This window comes from Neodiprion pinetum, chromosome 5, assembly GCF_021155775.2.
Source record: "Neodiprion pinetum isolate iyNeoPine1 chromosome 5, iyNeoPine1.2, whole genome shotgun sequence".
Classification (NCBI taxonomy): Eukaryota; Metazoa; Arthropoda; class Insecta; order Hymenoptera; family Diprionidae; genus Neodiprion; species Neodiprion pinetum.
In genome coordinates, this window is record NC_060236.1 from 29,534,197 (window position 1) to 29,555,001 (window position 20,805).

The 20,805-nt window shown below is 36.4% G+C and overlaps 5 protein-coding genes across 8 annotated transcripts; 2 read left to right on the forward strand and 3 right to left on the reverse strand.

Moving 5' to 3' along the window:
• The first annotated feature begins 23 nt into the window (after positions 1-23).
• Positions 24-5,913, forward strand: Crk (Crk proto-oncogene, adaptor protein). The gene is made up of 3 exons (XM_046626008.2): positions 24-864; positions 1,593-1,948; positions 2,494-5,913. Exons 1-3 carry the CDS (start codon positions 830-832, stop codon positions 2,976-2,978), a joined length of 876 nt encoding a protein of 291 aa, XP_046481964.1. The 5' UTR covers positions 24-829; the 3' UTR covers positions 2,979-5,913.
• AMPKalpha (AMP-activated protein kinase alpha subunit) lies at positions 4,422-9,359 on the reverse strand. Of its 3 annotated transcripts, none has more exons than XM_069136091.1 (10): positions 9,266-9,359; positions 8,711-8,824; positions 8,464-8,603; positions 7,905-8,145; positions 7,571-7,777; positions 7,350-7,455; positions 6,784-7,118; positions 6,413-6,591; positions 6,169-6,331; positions 4,422-6,076 (listed from the first exon to the last, which is right to left on the reverse strand). In XM_069136091.1, the coding sequence occupies exons 1-10, from the start codon at positions 9,270-9,272 to the stop codon at positions 5,985-5,987; spliced, it is 1,584 nt and encodes a 527-aa protein (XP_068992192.1). In that variant the 5' UTR covers positions 9,273-9,359; the 3' UTR covers positions 4,422-5,984. The 3 variants fall into 3 exon arrangements, with proteins under 3 accessions (XP_068992192.1, XP_068992194.1, XP_068992193.1); XM_069136093.1 differs by having other exon boundaries at positions 9,228-9,358; XM_069136092.1 differs by having other exon boundaries at positions 9,130-9,340.
• A 2,254-nt stretch (positions 9,360-11,613) lies between these two features.
• colt (carnitine/acylcarnitine carrier protein colt, mitochondrial) lies at positions 11,614-17,184 on the forward strand. The gene is made up of 5 exons (XM_046629212.2): positions 11,614-11,978; positions 12,194-12,308; positions 12,519-12,833; positions 16,331-16,504; positions 16,636-17,184. The coding sequence occupies exons 1-5, from the start codon at positions 11,883-11,885 to the stop codon at positions 16,821-16,823; spliced, it is 888 nt and encodes a 295-aa protein (XP_046485168.1). The 5' UTR covers positions 11,614-11,882; the 3' UTR covers positions 16,824-17,184.
• Positions 12,722-16,079, reverse strand: LOC138190959 (carboxypeptidase N subunit 2). The gene is made up of 6 exons (XM_069135994.1): positions 15,937-16,079; positions 15,470-15,607; positions 15,144-15,281; positions 14,226-15,070; positions 13,573-14,122; positions 12,722-13,464 (listed from the first exon to the last, which is right to left on the reverse strand). The coding sequence occupies exons 1-6, from the start codon at positions 15,976-15,978 to the stop codon at positions 13,291-13,293; spliced, it is 1,887 nt and encodes a 628-aa protein (XP_068992095.1). The 5' UTR covers positions 15,979-16,079; the 3' UTR covers positions 12,722-13,290.
• LOC124220396 (WASH complex subunit 1) lies at positions 16,434-20,790 on the reverse strand. 2 transcript variants are annotated; one of them, XM_046629210.2, is made up of 4 exons: positions 20,676-20,790; positions 19,891-20,020; positions 19,147-19,702; positions 16,434-18,683 (listed from the first exon to the last, which is right to left on the reverse strand). In XM_046629210.2, exons 1-4 carry the CDS (start codon positions 20,719-20,721, stop codon positions 17,871-17,873), a joined length of 1,545 nt encoding a protein of 514 aa, XP_046485166.1. In that variant the 5' UTR covers positions 20,722-20,790; the 3' UTR covers positions 16,434-17,870. The 2 variants fall into 2 exon arrangements, with proteins under 2 accessions (XP_046485166.1, XP_046485167.1); XM_046629211.2 differs by lacking the exon at positions 20,676-20,790 and adding an exon at positions 20,320-20,657.
• Between the last annotated feature and the right edge of the window lie 15 nt (positions 20,791-20,805).

A 20,805-nucleotide genomic window follows, 5' to 3' on the forward strand; every position in this document is an offset into this window, starting at 1 on the left:
TCTAGGTTTATCTTTCTACACCGTGATGTATTTTATTGTACAAAAGCCCGTGGTTGTACAAGTCGTCGCGTATCTCTACTGCGACAAGAAATGTGTCTAATTATCAGAAACAGAGGATGTATTATTCGGTGTATGTAGCGAAGTAATGAAAACCTCTTATACGTAGTATATAGATGACAATAAAATAACTATTCCGTTATCGAGGACATCCTGAAAATAGTATGTCTTCGGCAGGGAGGGAGACGAGAATGTGTTGTGTTTGTGCAAAGTTAATAAGTACGGGACGTTAACAGGCATTGCCCCAGTCTTAATTCTTGCGGCGAGTGACTAACTTGGGTGGTTATTTAGTTTCTTACTTTGTTTTAATCAAGTGTCAATAAATAGCGTATACATCGTGATTCCTTGTTACGCATTATACGTGCATCATCTTTGTGTTGAATATCCGGAGAGAGAAAAAAGACGCCGAACAAGCATCGACCAAGACGTGCGACCAGAAATTTTTGAGCAAAAAAATTGACGTAAGAAAGTACAATCATCGTCACTTGTGAAGAGACACTTGTGCAGACTCCGCACGGCGAGTTGCACTTGTTTTGTGCCGTAGGAGTAAAATAATAATAGAACGGTACCCATAATCGTGTAACGCGTCGAATCGTAGCCGTTGAAACGTATAGCATTAACAAGAGCGTAACAGATGATTTTATTCGATATGCGACTTCAGGCTGACCACATCTGTTATCGCCGCGAGTTTATTGCAAATTGATCGGCTAATCAGCGGAAAAGATTCGAGGCTCTTCAATTAAAACAAAACCTTTCACTCGAGCAATCAACGATGGCCGCTACATTCGACCAGTATGACAAATCCAGGTACATATAATTACAAAGTCACTTGCATCGCACATTGTGTATACATGACTCAAATCGCTCGTGACATTGCTTCGTAATCGTACGTCGGAATTCCTCTGTGTTGCATTTCGATTCCAACACACGTTCCGTCAGAATTTAATGCCCAAATCTATTCGGCATGCACACACGTACATCCATTTACCAAATACAATTATTTTTTTACTTCTATCTCCAACACGCAATCAGCTCGTATCATGTGCTTAACATAGTTACGGAATTCTTCGTTTCTCTTTGCCATAATTTTTATTAATTTCTTTGATATTTTTTTAACAATGAAGCTGGAGAGGAACAAATGAAATTGACGTAAAGTAATGAATCACGTTCTTCTTCGTAATTATTCTATCGTTGTTTTTTCTTTAACTTTGTCAATTTTTTTTCCGCTCGTTACTTTTCACGAGATTAAAATATTAATATTTTGTTTCCTGAATTTGGAATGAAATGGAATTGATTTTGCCAAATATGATTATTATGATTCGCTCTATCGGAGTTTGAATTTGACATGAATTTGAAACTACCAATGAGTGTCAGATAATATTCCTGGAATTGCGAAATAACAAGTTTTTCTAAAAATGTATTGTTACATTAACGCTGCAGACTTAAACCTCGTCATTTTTCTCACGTTCTTAATTTCCAGTCTTTTTCTGGTATAAATAATTGTAACGTTAACTGAATACGTTTTCTTTTTTTAGCTGGTATTTTGGTACTATGTCAAGGCAGGATGCGACGGATCTATTGATGAGTGAAAAAGAAAGTGGTGTATTTTTGGTGCGAGACAGTACGACTATCCATGGAGATTTTGTCCTATGCGTTAGGGAGGATAGTAAAGTTAGTCATTATATTATAAACAAAATACAACAAGGAGATCAGATACGGTATAGGATTGGCGATCAAATGTTCCCTGACATACCAAACCTTCTGGCTTTTTATAAACTACATTATCTAGATACAACGTCACTTATCAGGCCTGCGTCTAGGAGGATTCAAAAAGTTATTGCCAAGTATGACTTTGAAGGCAGTGATTCCGATGACTTACCATTTAGAAAAGGTAATTTTGTTTCCTGTCTCTTACTGTATAACTTACGTTCATCAGATTTCTCATATATCATTATAATTATCAAATATCATTAAAATTACTATAAAATCACTAAATTACTTTTCACTGACAGTAAAATCAATGTAACAAATAACCTGTAAAGCATCGTAATTTAGGGGTTCAACCTTAAAAAACTTTTACAAGCTCTCAAAATTTTCTCTTTTATTAAATATTTATAGACATAAAATCGCCGTGATTAGAAACAGACAATCGCACAACTCGTTGAATGAAATCGTGAACTTTGGAAAGCGGTAATGTTGTGTAATTATGACTATAGTTGAATTATATGAATGCAAAGAGGGCAAAAAAATGTAATGACTTGTACACTCCTTCTTACTACTGCTTATGAATCACAGTATCCAAGATATTCAACAATGGTTCAATGTAGGCAAATGGACAAAAATGGAATTCTGTTACATTGGATAGGGAAAAAACAGACAGAAACAAAAAAAAACAAGTTGAATGACGACTAAGATTTCCATTGAATTACTTTAAAGGTGAAATTCTGACGGTAATATCGAAGGATGAGGAGCAGTGGTGGACAGCCAGGAACAGTGTGGGTCAAACAGGATCTGTTCCAGTTCCATACATCCAGAAATACGAGGAGGACAGTATGACATTGTTGGAGAATAGTTCACGGCCTGATTCTGGGGGTAGCTGTAGTTCGAATTCGAATTTACTTCAGCAACAGCAACAGACACAATCCCAGTTACTTCTTCAAGAGACCGGACAAACCGGTATACCAAGGCGATCTAACATTCAGAGAACTCTGCCTGCCTTTGCTAAGGTTAAACAAGCCAGAGTACCAAATGCTTATGATAAAACGGCACTCAAGCTTGAGGTTGGTGACATGATTAAAGTTACTAAAACAAATATCAATGGTCAATGGGAGGGTGAATTGCATGGCAAGACTGGACACTTTCCTTTCACGCATGTCGAATTCGTCGACAGTGAAAATGGCGACGGTAATCAAGAGATGTGAAACCGAGGTGCAGCAAATGTGTAATCAATTTAGAAGGCTGCGTCGTAAGCACTCCCCCCCCCCCTCTATCATCACCATCGTCATTCATTGCTGTTTATATTAATGCAGGAAAAATATTTGAGTCATTTATTACATAATATTAGAAAAGCAAACAAAAAATTTAATCAATCATTTCTATTCGTCCATTCCAATTTTGCAGTTTCGTATATATTCTATTTCAGTTTATATGAATTGCATATCAATATTCGTGAATTTTTTTAAAATTAGGTGGTTCTTGATAATTCCAATTAGTACTTGATTTTATGAAAGAGAACAGTTCTGCTGGACACTCGACAACGACTATGAAATTGCTCCGAATGTATCAGTAATTTGAATACAAGGTGAAGTACATTTTTAAAATCACAAAAATCTACCACATTCAGCAGTATCAGAAATTGTTGTCAATTTTTTTTTTAAATCAACGAAACTTCCAATTTAAACCTATTTTGCTGAAAAATATTGTACAAACATAATATACTTACGTAAAATTAATATGTAGATAGTTGAAGTTAGAAAGACCAAATGCTCTACGCAATCCGACATTTTTAAATAAATGGCATTTAATTTGGGGTTCGACTAATTTTTTTATTCTGCTTTAATCAACAAGTGATTGTATAGTTATGTGCGAAATATCCCATGCATTAGTATAGACAGTCTTTTGTTAGCCATAAATCGTGCCACTAATACATCAAGTCAGGGTTGTAGAACGTTCACTTGAAAAGTCTGAATACCAAACCTTAACTTCTTTTCTTCACGAAGATCTGCATTCTAATGACCAAAACACCTTCATAAAAATAATACGAACCAGAGGAAAGACAAAGCAAGATTTCATTTCATTTTACTATTTTTGATACCTCTAAATTCTTCCTTACATTCGTTCGTTACAACGCACAAGTTGATGAAATGTATTTTCTATTCATAATATCCGAAGCTGGTATTTTCACTCTTCAACAACTTGTACAGGCGATAACCCAAAAATCTTCCAGTTAGTACGTGCAGTATTAATCAGAAATAAGAATATAAGGAAAGAATTGAATAAAAGTACTGTGGTTGAAATAACGGGAAAGGAAATATCTAATAGCTGAATGATTCTATTGCCACATATTTTTCGTACATATATAAAAAAAATAATTATATATATATATATATATATAATATACATACACAAATATATGTATAGTCTTGAAAAAAAAAACACTAAAATCTAATCACATTTGCAATAAATCTATTTACCAAAGGACGTATATTGTCCGATAATTCAAAATAATCATGCACATACACGCAGAAAAAATGTATTGTTTTTTATCTCATTTATACACAATTATCAATAATAATGTGATCAGCTTACGACGTAAGAATTGTCTGATAAGATGTGAAGTTTCTTTTGATCGAAACATATGTATGTTTTGATGACACGAATATTGTCAGTAACTTGGAATGTAAAATAGGCAGCACTGTGGGTGGATTTTTTCTGTTTTTTTTTTTTTTTAATTTAACTATTTTTTCCCCATTTTCGATTCACCTGCATTGGCAGAATCACAGAAAAAGTCTGGCCATATTTTGTATAGATTAAAAATAGTGTATGACCGTGCCATTGTGTATACTATTCGTCGTGTTTGGTGCTTAAGATTTATAATTTGAATTGTCACAACACCATTTTAGATGATAATAACATTATGATATGGCATGTATTTACCAAATTGATAAAATAATATTTAGATTACGTTTTACCATACTTATAATAGGTAAAAATTCTTGTAATGTATATTAATTAAATGTTTAAACGTTATAAGATTATTCGATCTACGATGTCGTCACGCAATAATAAACTAGACCGATTTATAAATGCGCAATATGTCCATAGATGATGAATACCTGAAACCAAAATGTCTGCAAGCCGTGAAATTTAAAGAAAAAAATATACATTTCTTAACATCACATGCAAACACTAAGGAAAGGAACAAAATTACAATCCTACAAAAATCCTGACCAAAAGAAGAGACGAATAAAAGTAAAAATTGCGTTTCAGGTATGTATAAAGGACACGCATAATCTGTATGTTATTAGAGTAAAAGTATGCTACATACTTTTATCTATCGCTGTTCGCTTGGTATGATTAAAAATTCCTTCAGCGCGTTTAAATGTGTGGAGAACCGAACATGATCACTATGACTGGGAAATGTTTATAATAAAAGTGATATTTGTATATTTTTGTAACATGCGCACATACCTACCTATGTATATTCAGGTTTCGTTAGTTATTTTGGTTGATAATAGTATACGGAGCAGAACACTCTTTTTTGAGCTGGTTATTCGATAAATAAAATAAAATGCTTAGGATGAAAACTAGATAAATAACATAGAGAATTATGTATGAGTAGAATAAAAAAAAAAAAAAAGAAACCGCGGTAGGTAGCTAATTAAGTAATTGTATTATTAATTTATAATAAAATAAAAAAACATGATTTTAAAATAAAAAGTAACAGTCATTTTTAGCCAAGAACACCTACTCAGGAGAAAAATCTACAAATTTAATGCATTTCGAACAATTGAATTGTTACGTTATATATATTTTTTACCGCTTACAAATAATATACATATAAATACACACTACACAGTAGCTCTAAATTCCTAGTTATTAAAATAAAGATTTTTTTCTTTTACAGAACTGACTGCTAAATACCGCCAAATTCCCCATTTAGGTATCAAGTTAATTTCGGCTAATACATACAATATAAATAATCGGATCCTCATTTTTTGTTTTGTACAATTCATTCTTTGAACATCGATCGTTAAAAATTTGACTTGCGTTCAATTTTAAACATTGGTAATTTAATCATCTTCTTTTTTGTTCATTCAAGTTTCCCCTTTTATATCCTCTCCATTTTCGCTTGACCTTTTCCGCGAAAAAGGATCAATGGCTTTCATCTTGTACTTTAGATAAGTTTATTTTTCGTTCTTGAAAGTTTAACGAGCTAATTGCGTTATTAACGCTGCGCACATTTCGAAGAATTCCATTGTGTGGTGACCCGTTAGTTGCGACTGGGTATTCATAGAATCTGTAAAATTAATAACAAAAGACGTAGCTATAAATTGCGGATCAAACTCTTCGTATTTTGCAAATAAGTTATTGAAATTGTCGGTAACAAACCTTCATTAACGCTTTCTGTGTCCTCGCTTGATCTCGATTTAAAATCAAGCAAGTAATTTTTGTAATCTACTTGATAGAGTTGCAAAGACATTTTGCTGTATTTATTAGTCACTTTGTTCTTGTGTCTAACTCGGACACTGTACGCATTGATAATTTTCCATTCCTGTATTAAACATAGGCACGTTAAAAGAGTTGAAACTAGCAAGTTGACGCATGACTCTTTGCAATTCGATATTTCACTCACAAAATTGAGAGCTGCCATAGCGCGATACACTTCATTCATAATATCGTTAGGCTTTGACTGGGACCTAATACCAAGATGCCACTTGGATCGCTTCACAGGTGTTCCGCGGCTCGCACCACTTGCTCCACTTTGAGTCTGCGCTGAAGCTCCACCTTGAGAGTTTTTGGTTTCGCGCAATGCTGAAAAACGTCAATCAACTGTCAAGGAATTCAAAAGTACGAAACCTCTGTATACAATACATCTGAATTCTTGACGTTTGGAATAAATCTGAAACCCTCTCAACTCTGTTGCACATAGATAATCTAATTTTTTTTTTTCAAAATTAGAGGCTCAATTGTCTTTGATTCGAAAAGCAGGTGGTTTATACTAACGAGCGATTCTCTCCGGATGAGGACGTAATGGACTGTTATTTGATTCGCTCGGACTAAAGGCAACTGGTGGAGGACTGGAGGCGACGTAAAAGTCCTTGTATTCCGCTTTCGCAGCCTCATCGGCAATCCTTTTATTATCAATTATTAGATGATAAGCAATTGCCAATTGATCGTGAGGGTCGCAGCTCAGTAACGCAGAATGTACTTCACTATCCTTGACGTTGAACTTTTCGCAAACCTCACTAACAGCCCCTGTATCGATTACGGAAGAGTCTTGCTCGACAGGTGAAGGAAATAGATAAGTGGGCAACTCTTTCTGGAACCACTCGTGCTTTCTGTTTCGTAGAGAAAGATAAAAAAAAATAAAACTCATTTCAATCATTATATCATAGAAATAATTATGACAAAAATGAAATTGGTAATTGAACATCAAGATTTTTTTTTTCTCGATAACAAATGATGCATATAAAATAATGTATTATGCTGAGAATCTACTGGTATCAAAATAAGGGATGACCTGTGACACGGAGGTATTTGAAAAAATGTATTGAATTTGAATAACTTACTTTATATCTTCTATGGTAGCCCTTTTCATCGGGTCAACTTGCAGCATATGACATAACAGACTGACCACAGATTTGTTCAAATATTCCGGAATAGGAAAAATGCCAGCTGAAAATGGGAACAATAAATCGTCAAAAACTCTATCCATGTGTGATTCGATGAATGAATTGAACTCTAAGTTGCAAAATCAATAAAAATATTAATCTTACGTCGTACAACTTACTTTTAATTTTTCTAAACAAAGTTGGCACATGCTCGTCGTCAAAAGGTAATGTGCCGCAAAGCAGTGCATAAAGAATAACTCCGCAGGACCAAATATCGACTTCCGGACCTGCGTATAATTTTCCTGAGATAACTTCAGGTGCCGCATAATTCGGAGAGCCACAAGATGTTCTTAAAAATTCTCCATCGGTCATCATATTGGATAGGCCTAAAGTTTAAGCAGTAAAATAAAATTGAATCATTTTTTCTTCTATAATCAACAGTTCTTCATCGGTTAATTTTAGTTGTATTACAAATTTTATTAACGGAAATTGTTAGCTATGGTTATTTCTTACCAAAATCTGCTATCTTAACATGGAGATTATGATCTAGCAGTAAATTTTCAGGCTTCAAATCACGGTGAACAATCATGTGTCGGTGGCAGTAATCCACACCAGATATAATTTGCTGAAAAAACCTTCGGGCTTCGTGCTCCTTGAGCTTTCCATGCTTGACTATATAATCGAACAATTCTCCTCCAGATACATATTCCATGATCATGAAGATATCCGTTGGCGTGCTTATTACTTGATATCTGTATTGAAAAATTGAAACTGCATTCAAATTTAAAGAAAAAATAGGATTAACAAAGATAGAAGATTAACTGGAAAGTTTTTATCATCTGAAAAACTACCAGTCATTATAAGTCGTCATAATAAGCTGGCAATAATCAAAGGCAACTTTTAAAATTACCTAGCACAGGAATTGCTGTAATTTTGTGCATGAACACCAAAAGAAGCTCAGTAGAAATTAGTTCATTGTTTTAAACAGCTCTATTGCTGAGATGAACATGTATCAAGTAAAATAAAAGCAAGTATATTTATATTAAAATATCATGCAGCATGAAACTTGCAGTTTAATAATGTGGGGATGTCGAAACAGTTTGAGATTTTGAATCTCTCTTCGTATCTTCCCAACGACATCGAGACTTTTTATTTTTTGACGGTTCAGGATCTTCACAGCGACCTTGAGCTTGGTCAGCGCATGTTCTCCGACTAAAATACAAATCACAAAAAGATTCAGCTTACTCTTGTGAGCAAAGCAAAGTAATCGACGTAACAAGGGTTTTAAAATAGGAAACAAAGGCAATTTGAAAACAAACTTTTAACTTTCCCAAATGTTCCCACGCCCAGAGTTGGCCCGAGAGTGTAGTGGCCTATCTTGACGATGGGCTGAGGCTGACCTGACTGAATTTTATCAGTCATTTTTGAATGCCCTAAAATACGATTTCAAAGCACAATTATTAGTCCAGTACTTGGAGAGCAACTAGCAGTTGGCTCGATTAGCTAACGACTCTGACAGCAGAAAAATAAATAAAATTTTTCCATTACAGGCAAAGGTGTATAGATGAACGGAGTCAGAGAAGGAGAATGTAAATTTGAAAATTAAATAATAAGACAGTCAATAATTCTGCGTCTATGACATGATAATAGATATATAATCAGGTATGCGATAATATATTGTCGTCTGACACTTTCATTAGCGAAAATTGAATTGAAGTAAAGAATAATTAATTGTTACCTATTTAAGGGTGTCAATTATGCATGCGGTGACGAATATGATGACCCCCGTTCGTGGATCAAGGAAACATTGTTAATTTTAAGCAACATAAAATATACCTAAGGTAAATAAGCGATGTGGGAACGTGTATTATCACCTGACATTATTTACTATCCATGGTTGTAAAAATATTATATTTTTGACCCAGGAGGCAGGGCCGCATTTGCACTTGAGCACAGGCTTCAGCTAGCCTCAACTACCTGGTGGAGTTCTTAGAAACTGTTTAGAGTATTTCAAGCTTCCGAACGTCGCCGAGAGCGGCGCTCGCGTCACTGCAACAGCCAACACTTGACGATCGCTGGTTAGAAGATCGCGGAACTTCGTCGAACTTGGTCGTCATTCGGTAAATCGGTGTGTTTGATTCGCGTATTATATTCGGACTTGTTGATAGTTTTATATAATTGCATGTTGAAAATATGACCGGAGAGCAGCATAGCTAATCGACAAGGCGTGCCACCGACATTCATTCGAACTTGTTTGCGATTGCCGTATAATCGGTCAGTGTAAAGTATACTGGATATGGTGTTTCGTTTATGCGTTAAAACAAAAGACTATCGCGAGTTGGAAAATATTCTCAACCGACGCTGCAGTAAATTTAATGCGAATCTTTCTGTTCAATACTTGAAAAAAATATAGCGGGAGAGTAACACAGCTAATCCACAATCTGGGCTGTTGACAGAGATTCAAGTCAAGACATGTTTGCGATTGTTGTATAATCGCTCGGTGTGAAGTGTGCTGGATGTGGTGTTTCCTTTAAACGTTCAAACAAAAGACTATCGCGAGTTTGAAAATATTCCCAACCGACGCTGTAATAAGTTTGTCTTTTTATTCGGTATGAATTATTCATATAATATTATCGCAGTAATTACACTCTGTCCCATGCGTCGAATATTGTAATACTAATTCTCGTAATATTTTCGCTAAGTGTAAATAATATCTGGAAAGTAATGATGAATTTCTAATTTCCTTTTCCGAATCTGTCAGAAAACTTGATGTTCAGTTTTCGTGTGTAGTTACATAGTGAAATAGTGGAAAAGAGTGACAATACTTGGATACTCATTACCAGACGAACTGGATTGAATTCACCGTGAACGAGGTTCCGAAAGTTAACATGTCCTAGACAGCACGTGATGGGTAAGCTTCGCATGAAATCCATGAAATTTGATACATTGCCAGCTAATGAAACGATTGAAACATTCATTACTTCGGATCTGTAAGTTGTATCGTCGTTGGATTGTACCATTCCTCTTGTCAACGAATTTTCATCGATAAAGGCTGATCTAGTTTTACGAAAATATTCTGACACAGATGAATACAAGCCGCATTTTTAATCCATTTTGACAGGTCTAATGAATAGGATAGTGTTGAGTAAATCTTTGATGAAATTCTTAGGAAAAAAAGACTGTTGACAGTGCTTGCAACAAATAATTTGTTCTTGCAATATTGACTAGCAAAAAACATGGTACAAAATTGGTATACGAGTTTGGTTTCACTTTGCGCTGAAATCATTTGGAATGTTATACCTATAATGCGGAGTGTTCGTAATTTGAGAATAACTATATATCAAAAGTTTTTACGTGTTTGAAATGGTCACAGTAAATTATTGTACCTTAAACAAAAACGTTTCCAATTTTCCCGCATGTCCAAAAACCCTTAAAATCGTGTTACCGTTTTGTTGGAAAGAAGAATATTTTTTTAGAAAGTCTTGAAATTATTTCACATGGAATGCACTGTTAATAGTCTAGGAATCCAGTGTGGTACAAGTGTAAAAATATAAAATGATACGTTTCATGAATGATTGTGAATTCTGTTTGTCTTGTTTTGGATCCATCAAGGACGATAATTGTTTTCAAATAAAGTTCAATATGAAAAAAAATTCAAAATACGCCATGTTCAATCATTTTTAATTCCATGCTGCGAAAAAAAAAATGCATATCCTAGGCAACCATATCCGCAAACGTGATGAATGAATTTTTTTTTAAACGCCCGACTCTAATTCTTTGAAAGAATAGTATCACTGATTTTGATAATGGAGCAACAGGTAAAATAAACATGATTATAAAACTTTCTAAAAAAAAACGGCACCAGAACATGAGTGCAAACCACTTTTTTCTCCAACTATTTAAAATTAATAATATTAGAAAATTGTAATGTATCTCATGTGCGTGGACTTGATACCCCGCGACATTGGGAACCTTCGCGTAGATATAGGCATACATATTTCAAGATTATCCAGGATTGTCCACCCGACCTCAGAGATCATTCTTCAATCCGTACACACTTCACGGTGTAGTTTAATCGGTAAAACAGAACAAACGGTTATTAGACAGTAAGAAAAATGGCGGACGGTGTCACACCCGCCAATATTCAAAATATGAAATGGAACGAGTCTCTGTAATTGAAATAAATATTGCGAAATAGAGATTTGAGAAACCTGTTCCGTGCACTTTACGCAAATATGGAACACTGTGAAAGTGTCTTCTTAGATAACCGGGAAAATATACGCTGCGAAGCTTGAAGTGTTGTAGAATTTTTATGATTATCTAACGTCCCCATTCTTGTGGACTTTAACCTCCCTACTTAAGTACAATTGAGACGTGTAGTTTTTCTTTTATACTTTTATCAGTCCGGACTTTAATCAGTTACAAAATCTCTGACTTGTTGATCAGCGTGAAGAAAGATATTCACAGATCTGGAGCTAATAATCTTTAATAATGTCCGAAAACGTTAGCCCAATTAAATATTTTCTCTCCGGTGGATTCGGTGGAGTATGTCTCGTTATAGCTGGTCATCCCCTGGACACGATAAAAGTAAGGTTATACACTAGTATACATGTCGATTGGATAATCGTTCCGTCAATTAGAAAATGACTGCAGTAACAAAGAAACAATAAAAGCCATCTATTTGCAATTAAATTTCGGTCGTTGATCGTTAAACTTGTGATTATACTTCAACAGCCATAAGCTGGTCTTGAATCATTGCCCTTATTTATTTACTGTGATGAGGCAAAAACAATTTTCAACAGGTTCGCCTTCAGACTATGCCAAAGCCCTTACCAAATGCATTGCCACTTTATTCAGGGATGTGGGATTGCACGAAGAAAACAATAGCCAAAGAGGGATTTCGAGGCCTCTACAAGGGTACAATATACGATCTATTACTAAGTATCGAGCCTCGTTAGTCAGTCTAAACCACGCATAAAAGTGGCATGTATACCTATCTGTACCTCAAACAGGGAATGAGCTTTGAAGTACAAGCATATCCGCCTATGTAGTAAGCTACTCGAACTCGTAACAGGCAAACGAATCGACTGCCAGATCAAAAGGATAATAATTATTTTACGTCCGTAGGAATGGGAGCACCGCTGACAGGCGTGGCTCCGATATTTGCCATTAGTTTCCTCGGATTCGGTGTGGGTAAAAAAATTCAACAGAAGAATCCAGATGAAAAACTAACTCTGCCGCAATTGTTTTATGCCGGTGCTTTCAGCGGAGTTTGCACAACTTGTATCATGGCGCCTGGGGAACGTATAAAGTGCCTTTTACAAATACAGCATGCCGACGCTCTGCCAAAGTACAACGGGCCAGTCGATTGCATTAAACAATTGTACAGAGAGGGTGGAGTTAGGAGTATTTTTAAAGGGACTTACGCCACTTTATTGAGAGGTACACAATTCATATTTTTTTTATTGTATGATACAGAATTTATAACATTACAATCTAGTCTAAATAAATTTTTAATTTCAAAGTTCAACGCGCAGCAATTTGAACAATGTAAAATTTACAAAATTTTTCTTGTGAGTAAACGATTACAGAATGTGCGAGGGCATTAAAGATACATTTTTCCAGCTTCGATATGATGCAATGTAAAATTGTCTCTTATCAAACTTTTGCTAATGTTTCGTCAAGTACATGAAAACGGATGCTGTGGCAATCTCACTATGTTACGCTTCTTTGAGCATTGTCTCAGACGCTAAGATACGGATGTTGAATTAGTATGGCTACAAATTAACATTGATTTGGTCAATTTCTTATTCCGATATTTTACGCGAGCTATCTACCTTAAAATGTGCATAATGAGTTTATAGTGACACGGTAAATTGTGCGGATCGTTGTCTAGAATCTAGCTGATGTTATTGGTGTCTTCGTAACTTGAGAGCTTATGACCTGTCCGAAAATGCCGTCGTTTTATGCGCTTGCAACGAAGTCCTCCTTTACGCAGAGCGTAAAAAACTCCCCAATTCTTTAGTTTAGTTGGTGTCGTACAACGAGGTGCAGTTTCCTTGACTCGGTTCACCTGTGTACAAAATAATGATAATTGTTTCAAAAGTATTTCATTGACGTCATTCTGTATGTCTAGCGTCCGAAGTGACATAAAAAATTACAAATGGGTACGAATACGAACCAGATTCGGGTTCCAATAAATCATATCACAGTTGCAGTCCCAAGGATTTCCGTCTAATCTCAAATTCAATATTTGGTGTTGCTTGCCAGGATTTTTGAGGCTTTTAAAAAAGTCTAACGGAAGCATGGTTAGTTTATTTTTATTAAGTAGAATTTCCCTCAGCTCGGTTTGCTGCTGCAGAGTAAACAGGCCAGGAGGAATAGTCTCTAATTCATTTCTGGACAAATCGATACGCTTGACTTTTTCCAAACCGTAAAAAGCATCCATGGATAATTCTCGAATTTGACAATTGCTCAGGTCCAGATCTTCCAGACTTCTAAGCTCGAGAAACGCGTCAAAATCTATGCTGCTTATGTTTCCGTTCATTTTCAACTCCTTCAGCGCAGGCATTCCTCGTAATATAAAACGCTCTAACACCTGCATCTCTACGTTAAACAAGTGTAATACTTCCAGCAAGCGCAATCCTAGAAACGAATTTTGCTGCAACTTGAGAAGCGTCCCGTCGCCTCCGAGATATAATTTAGTTGTCGCGTTCATGATCTCAAATGTGCTACAAAAAAAAAAAGGAAAAAGAAAGAAAGAAAGACAAGTCATTTGAATGTAAACATTAGTATAAACTATTGTGAAATCAAATTGTGAAAGTTTTTTCATACCTTGGAAATATGTAATCGAGCGGATTTCCAGTAAAATCGGCTTCGACCAGTACTGGAAACGGGGGAAAGGAGAGTTCGGACAAGAAAGTTAAATTATTTCTTCGAAGGTCTAATCGTTCAAGTGCCAATAGTCCAGCCAGCTCGACGCTCGTCAAAGTCAGTAGCTGATTCTCGGCCAAAGATAGTGACTTCAAAATGGGTGTACCGTAGAAGCAGAATTTAGGAATGACTTTCAAATCGTTTTTCTCCAGAGACAATAAAACCAGACTGTCCAAGCCGTCAAACATCTCCCAAGAAATATCTTTTAGCGCGCAATCGTAGGCTCTCAAGTGCGTCAATCTTCCCAAGCCTGTAAAGAGATGCGCAGATTCTCTGTAGCCCTCGACTTCTTGTTTGTACAAATTATACGGCAAAATTTCTCGCTCCTCTTCCTCGCCGTTCTCTCCGTCACCCCCGTGGCTCAAAAATATCAATCTTAAGCCATTCTGGTTGACAACTTCACCTTCTGGTCCAGAATCCTGATCCTCGTGTTCATTGCTCGCATGACTTACCGGCTTGACGACCAAGTTCACTTGACCTTTATTGAACGTACTTTTACTCGCGAGCCTTACGCGTTCTAAATTGAGGTAGCGAAGCGTCGGACCGAGCGGAAGCAACGCGTCCACATCTAGAACTATTCCATATCTTTTATTGGTCAATTTGAGCTTCCCGCCAGAATTTCTGAGTCTGTCGTTGTACCCCATTCCTTGGATATCCAAGGATATCAAATCGGTGAAACGATTAGTGTCGGTGGAACTCAACCGGATTTCTTTGTCTCCGTCTCCAGATTCTAGAATAGTCAATACCTGAAATTTTTATCATTGTCCATTAGTGAAAGTTGGAACAGCCAGTCAGCGATACTCGAATAATCATTCAAACCTGCAAATCTATCGGAAGAGATTCCAGCAACTGCTTTGCGTCCTTTGTCAGCACACACGTGGCTACTTTCAACAACTCGGTTGCCATTGGTTCGTCATTGTTCAAACTTTGATAATAATTCACCTCCGGTTCTAAATCCTGCGGAATTAATACAACCATGGAGTATTGTCAAATCAAAATGTAACGTGCTTCTCGTAATTAACCTTTTGAAGATTTATTGATTTATTGAAAAATTATGGTCTAATTTCACGAGAAAAAAAAAACAAACAATCTATTTTCACAAACTTATTACGTCTTGTTACAGCTAAATAACCCAACTCATTTACCTCTTGATTATTCGTGTTCATGTTGGCCCACCGATACAAAGGCAAATCATAGAACTTTGCTATCTGACAATTGCATACATGAGGACATTGTATCTCCCATATTCCACCGATGTCTATTATCTGTCCAAAACACCAAGCCTGAATAAAATCATGAACATATTCAATACATTCATTGAGTCTTGAGGAAAATGAGCAAGAGATATAATTATGTAGGAAACCAGAAGCTCTGATGCATATCGCGAGCTGTTGTCAAAATTGTTAAAAAAATAAATAAAAATAAAACACGAACAAAAACACTATCTCCTTCCGAACTAAAATTGTCCAAAATTAATGATTCAACAATCAAACGCGTTTAATAATGAATTAGTTTATTCTGCTAACTTTATTCTGAAAGATCGAAAAAAAAAAAAGAAAAACGAGAAAAACTCTGAGAGTAGAAATTATTGCACAAAGCGATGATCACGAACCGGGATTAAAACTGGCCATAAAAACAGCGTGACGATCTTCATGATAGTAAAACGTATAGAATAGCAAAAGATGTGGCGTGTAACCGTAGTCAGATGACAAGGAGGAATAATTAGATTTCCGAAAGAGAAGCTAGCTGGAGAGAAACTGAATTTCGTTTGTATTTATCTGTCAGATTGTTTGTCCCATATCCGGGCAGGATGTCAGTTATCTATCGACCCACGCACGTTCTACAATATTATTAATTACGGTGTGATTTCCAATTTGAAAGTTACTAAGTTATATTAATAATAGCAAACACAACAAGCACACCCATCGCGAATAACAATACGCCACCCCTAAACTTCGGGCATACGCATTTATTCGACTCTTTGTCTTATTCCTCTATCATTACAGACGTACCGGCCAGTGGAGTGTATTTCATGATGTACGAATTGCTTCAGAGATGGTTGACACCTGATGGTGGAAAATTGGGTGTTGTGTCGACTATTTTTGCCGGTGGTATGGCTGGAATTGCAAATTGGATCGTAGCGATACCCCCAGATGTATTAAAAAGTAGACTGCAAACTGGTAGGTGAACGAGCCAACGAATTATGACTAAATTACTGCCATGTCCAGTGATACGCAAGCAATCGTTTATTCTTCTTCATCGTTCAACTAGGGGGTGAAGGTTTTAACGTGTGTTTCTAATTTTTCTAAAGCACCGGAAGGCACATACAAAAATGGAATTCGTTCTGTATTCACTCAACTGATGAAGGAAGAGGGACCTCGTGCACTTTACAAAGGATGTGCTCCTGTAATGCTCAGAGCATTCCCTGCAAACGCAGCTTGTTTTGCCGGCTTTGAAGTGGCGATGAATTTCCTCAATTTGGCAGCTCCGAATTTATAACGATTACTGGATCACCTATTTTCACACCCTCGTCGGTGTTATAATTTTTGAAAAACTGCCTTTACTAACTGAAGAATCTTATACAGTATATAATATTATATATATTATTAGTTAAGAATAAGTATATGAATATTGTGAAGAACTGCTCTATCGATAAGTATTACGGAAATTAATCGAAATGATTTTACAATTTTATACACGCATTTTATAACCGCCATAAAGTCGGCCCAACCCCCCATTTTTAAAATCGAAACATTCTTCAGTGTGGAATGTTGTTAGCGATTGAACATTTTTATTTAACTCTTGGAAAAAAAAAAAAAAATAAGTAAGTGATGTAAAAAGTGGCCAAGCACATTGCAAATTGTTTAATTTCTAAAAGTCCTGTTGCTGAGTAGATAAGCAAAATGATGACTTAAAACGTTCAAAGTTATAATATTGCATTGCTGAGCAGTGCTGAATTCTTATTAATTGATCATTGTCGTAGTTGTCATTATTGCTTCATTGAATAAGACATAGAATAGAGATTTTTCTACAATCATAGACTCCAGTAGATTGCGTGAAAGTAGAGATGGCTGGTTTTATCTAATCTAATTGCTGACAGATACTACGAATATCATGATACCAATATCGTAACCTGCCCACAAAATTAAAGATCTACAATTCTTTACGGTTAATCAATATTCAAAGTTGTTTTACTTCATTGCATATCTTACGAATAACAATGTACATTTGATATAGGATATGAAACTTATTATAGATATGCGATGAATTTTGTACCAATATTTTTATTATTGTTGACCTTTTCTTGTATCGATTTACCAATACATCAAGTACTGTAATTGTTAATACTGACCAGCTTTTAGTTGAAATTGCGTGAAATTAACTCAGAAATTACGGCTATAACAACGGATTGAATTATGTACACGACAGCAAAGAAGACATTTTCTTTTTTCTTTTTATCGTTATTGTTGGAATATATATTTTATCACTCTCTGTGTATGTTTTTATACAGCGACAAAGGAAGTTTCAAGTAGCAATCTTAGTCTATCATTCCTCCCAATCATCGGTATCAGGTTGCGAGTCTTGTTCACTTGCGGCAGAATTTCGCTCCGAAGTAGCGGACTCGTTTGGTTTCGGAGGTGGAGGAATCATAGCGGACATTCTGCCCAATGCGCCGGTAGCTGTTCCAGAAATACCTCTACGTCTGAGTGATAATTTGTTGTGTAAATCTGCCATTAAATCGCCCCCAACGAAAGCAGAAGACCATTTATCTGTATTTTCATCCTTACGTGCTGCACTCCTTAATTTTGCTCTACCAACTCCGCCCGCGTCGCGGATAGCTGCCATTAGGCTAGACCGATTATCGACCTGATCGACATTTGGAACAGATTTAACAGACTGTGTTTTAGTGTCTTTCGTAACCGATGATGACAATTTTGGAGGTTCGACAAGTGAAGGAGGAGGCGGAGGAGGAGGAGGAGCAGGAGCAGAAGGTGGTGGTTGAGATGTCGAGATTGAAAGTGTGGAGGGATTGGGAGGAGGAGGCGGTGGTGGCCCAGGATGAGAAACGTTACCGATCTCAACCGGAGGTGGAGGTGGTGGAGGATTTTGCTCCGATGATATGCTTGGTAGGCTCAAATTTGGAAGGCTAGGTTCATTTTCTCTACTGTTTTGAGGTTCCATAGTTGCGTCGGGGGCAGAATCAGACGGAGCTGCTGGTAAGGGCAGGTTCACAGTCGGTGTTGTTACCACCGAAGATGGAGCAATTGGACTCTGACTGTGTAGGTCAAGCACAAAACGTTCGTCATCAACTATTCCTGGCAGGTCTGGGAGACTGAGAGGTACGTTTATCTGTGGAACCTGAAAACACAAATGGTATAATCGTACAATCAATTCTTCATAAACGCTGTGCTAGTTTTGAAGTTTTAAACATTGATCATGTGGTATCTATCATCAATTGAATAATACAAACTAGATCTAGTTCTCATACCAAATTTAAGTTGTTAGTGAAGTGTGAAAGTGAAAAGTAAATCTGTTTGATCTGAGCATTCAACTTCTTTGTACTCATAATTTTTTCTTTTCAAATCTAAAGTACCGAAGTGATGAGTTTACAGTATGTTTGTAATATCCACTGAAAAAATGCAGTTTCATAAGATTTGATAGTCGGTACCCTTGTATTGAAAGTAGTAGCATGTTCTAGAACAGTTACGAATTTCTTTCAAATTTCAAACCTCGATCAGTTAAAAAAATAGAGAAAATATTCAGGAAATTTTATATCTTTCAAACTAAAAGCCCTTGTTGGTATAAATCTTAAAAAACGTACTTCGCCTAACGTTGGAGCATAGAAGTAATTTGATGGAGATTCTAGATCATTGGTGTGCCATGACTGCAATATCGAAGTAGGAGCATCTTCGATTTCCCTCTTGTCATTAGCCGATGCCAGGCTTTTTGCGGGAAGTTTACCATACTGGTTGTCTTTGGCGTCGTGTAGCAGTAGCGAACTGACAGAGGTTGGTCTAACTGGAATAGCTCTAGAATGTCCAGAGCCCTTGCCTTTATTTGTTTTACTTTTGACATGATAAAATTGCAGCTTGTCTTGTATGTTGATGTCAACGTTCCACCGCCCGTCCTTTGACTTTTCGGTGACGATATTTTGCGAGTTCAACTCCTGCGCTATGGGAACTGGGCTCTTATAGACGCTCGGCGGTTTATCCTCCTTTTTAATTGGCAGTTTTAGAGTCAGCGGATACTCTCTGTAGACATGATTCGAGGGGTATTTTGCTGCAGAGTATAGCTTCACCGCCTTCAAGCTTAGGTTATTTTGCAGGTGGTCTAATCTGCCCTGAAGTTTCACAGCGCGACCTTTTATACCGGCTAATCTGTAACAACGTATCAAAGATGAGATTTTTTAGTATATTTTCCAACCATTAGTTCTTTTCTTCTACCATGTGAAAAATGAAAACGCTAATTAGTTATTCTTTCTTCAATCTCTGAGAGTGAAGTCCAGATTTGCACTACACAACTACATTTCATAACGAAAGAACACAAACAACTTTGTCTTGAATACCTTTTTGTATTTTCCGATAACCGCTCGTCGATACAGCTAAATATGCTTGCTACAGCAGAGTTGAGCGAATCTAATGCTTCTGCAATCTGGACTATGGTTTCCTCCTGTCGCAAATCATGCGGAATCACACCTGAAACACGATGCTGAAAATTAAAACTTGCCGAAGAGAGAATAATTATTTGTTTAAATAAATATTATTGTGACTGTTATTGTCATCTGATATTTAAAGATTAAAAATCATACGATTTCATAACGTTATCTATCCAAAGATCATAGATTATTTTGCATAACACTGTGGTCTGCGTTCGAATGAATTTGTTTAGAAATCTCATCTATCTCTCGAATCAATTAAAAACAATGCGAATGAATGATGTTTGAGTATTTATAACACGAAATGTATAAAAATTACGCCGAATGTATCATTATTACCAATTTCTATGTGCCCCTGCATTTCTCCTGATTCGATAAGGTCAATTTTTATACAAACAAACGACGATTGATTCAAATATCAATCCGACGCCGGGTTCTTCCCCCGAAAAATGTATTGACACTTAACAACAATCGCGAACCATTAACTCATCGCCATAAACTCTCTCATATCATTCGAGTTGTATTTAAATCTGGTTTAAACTACTCAAAACAAGTGCTACTGCATATCGTCTGCATAGGCGAACGACTGCCATTCTTAGTTCTGCCACTTTACGCCCATTAATTCTTTATCAGGTTAGGTTATGTTAGGTTCCGTTCCGTCCGTCAAAAACTGGCCAAAGATTGCAATTCTTTACCCAGTTTCGAATCGAATCCAAAGCGCGAGGCGGCTGAAGATCGCATGCGTAGCAAAGAGGATGAGAAAAGAAAATACGATCGCAGATTGATTTCCGTGATTATAATCGCGGCTTCGTGCAGTCTGTAATA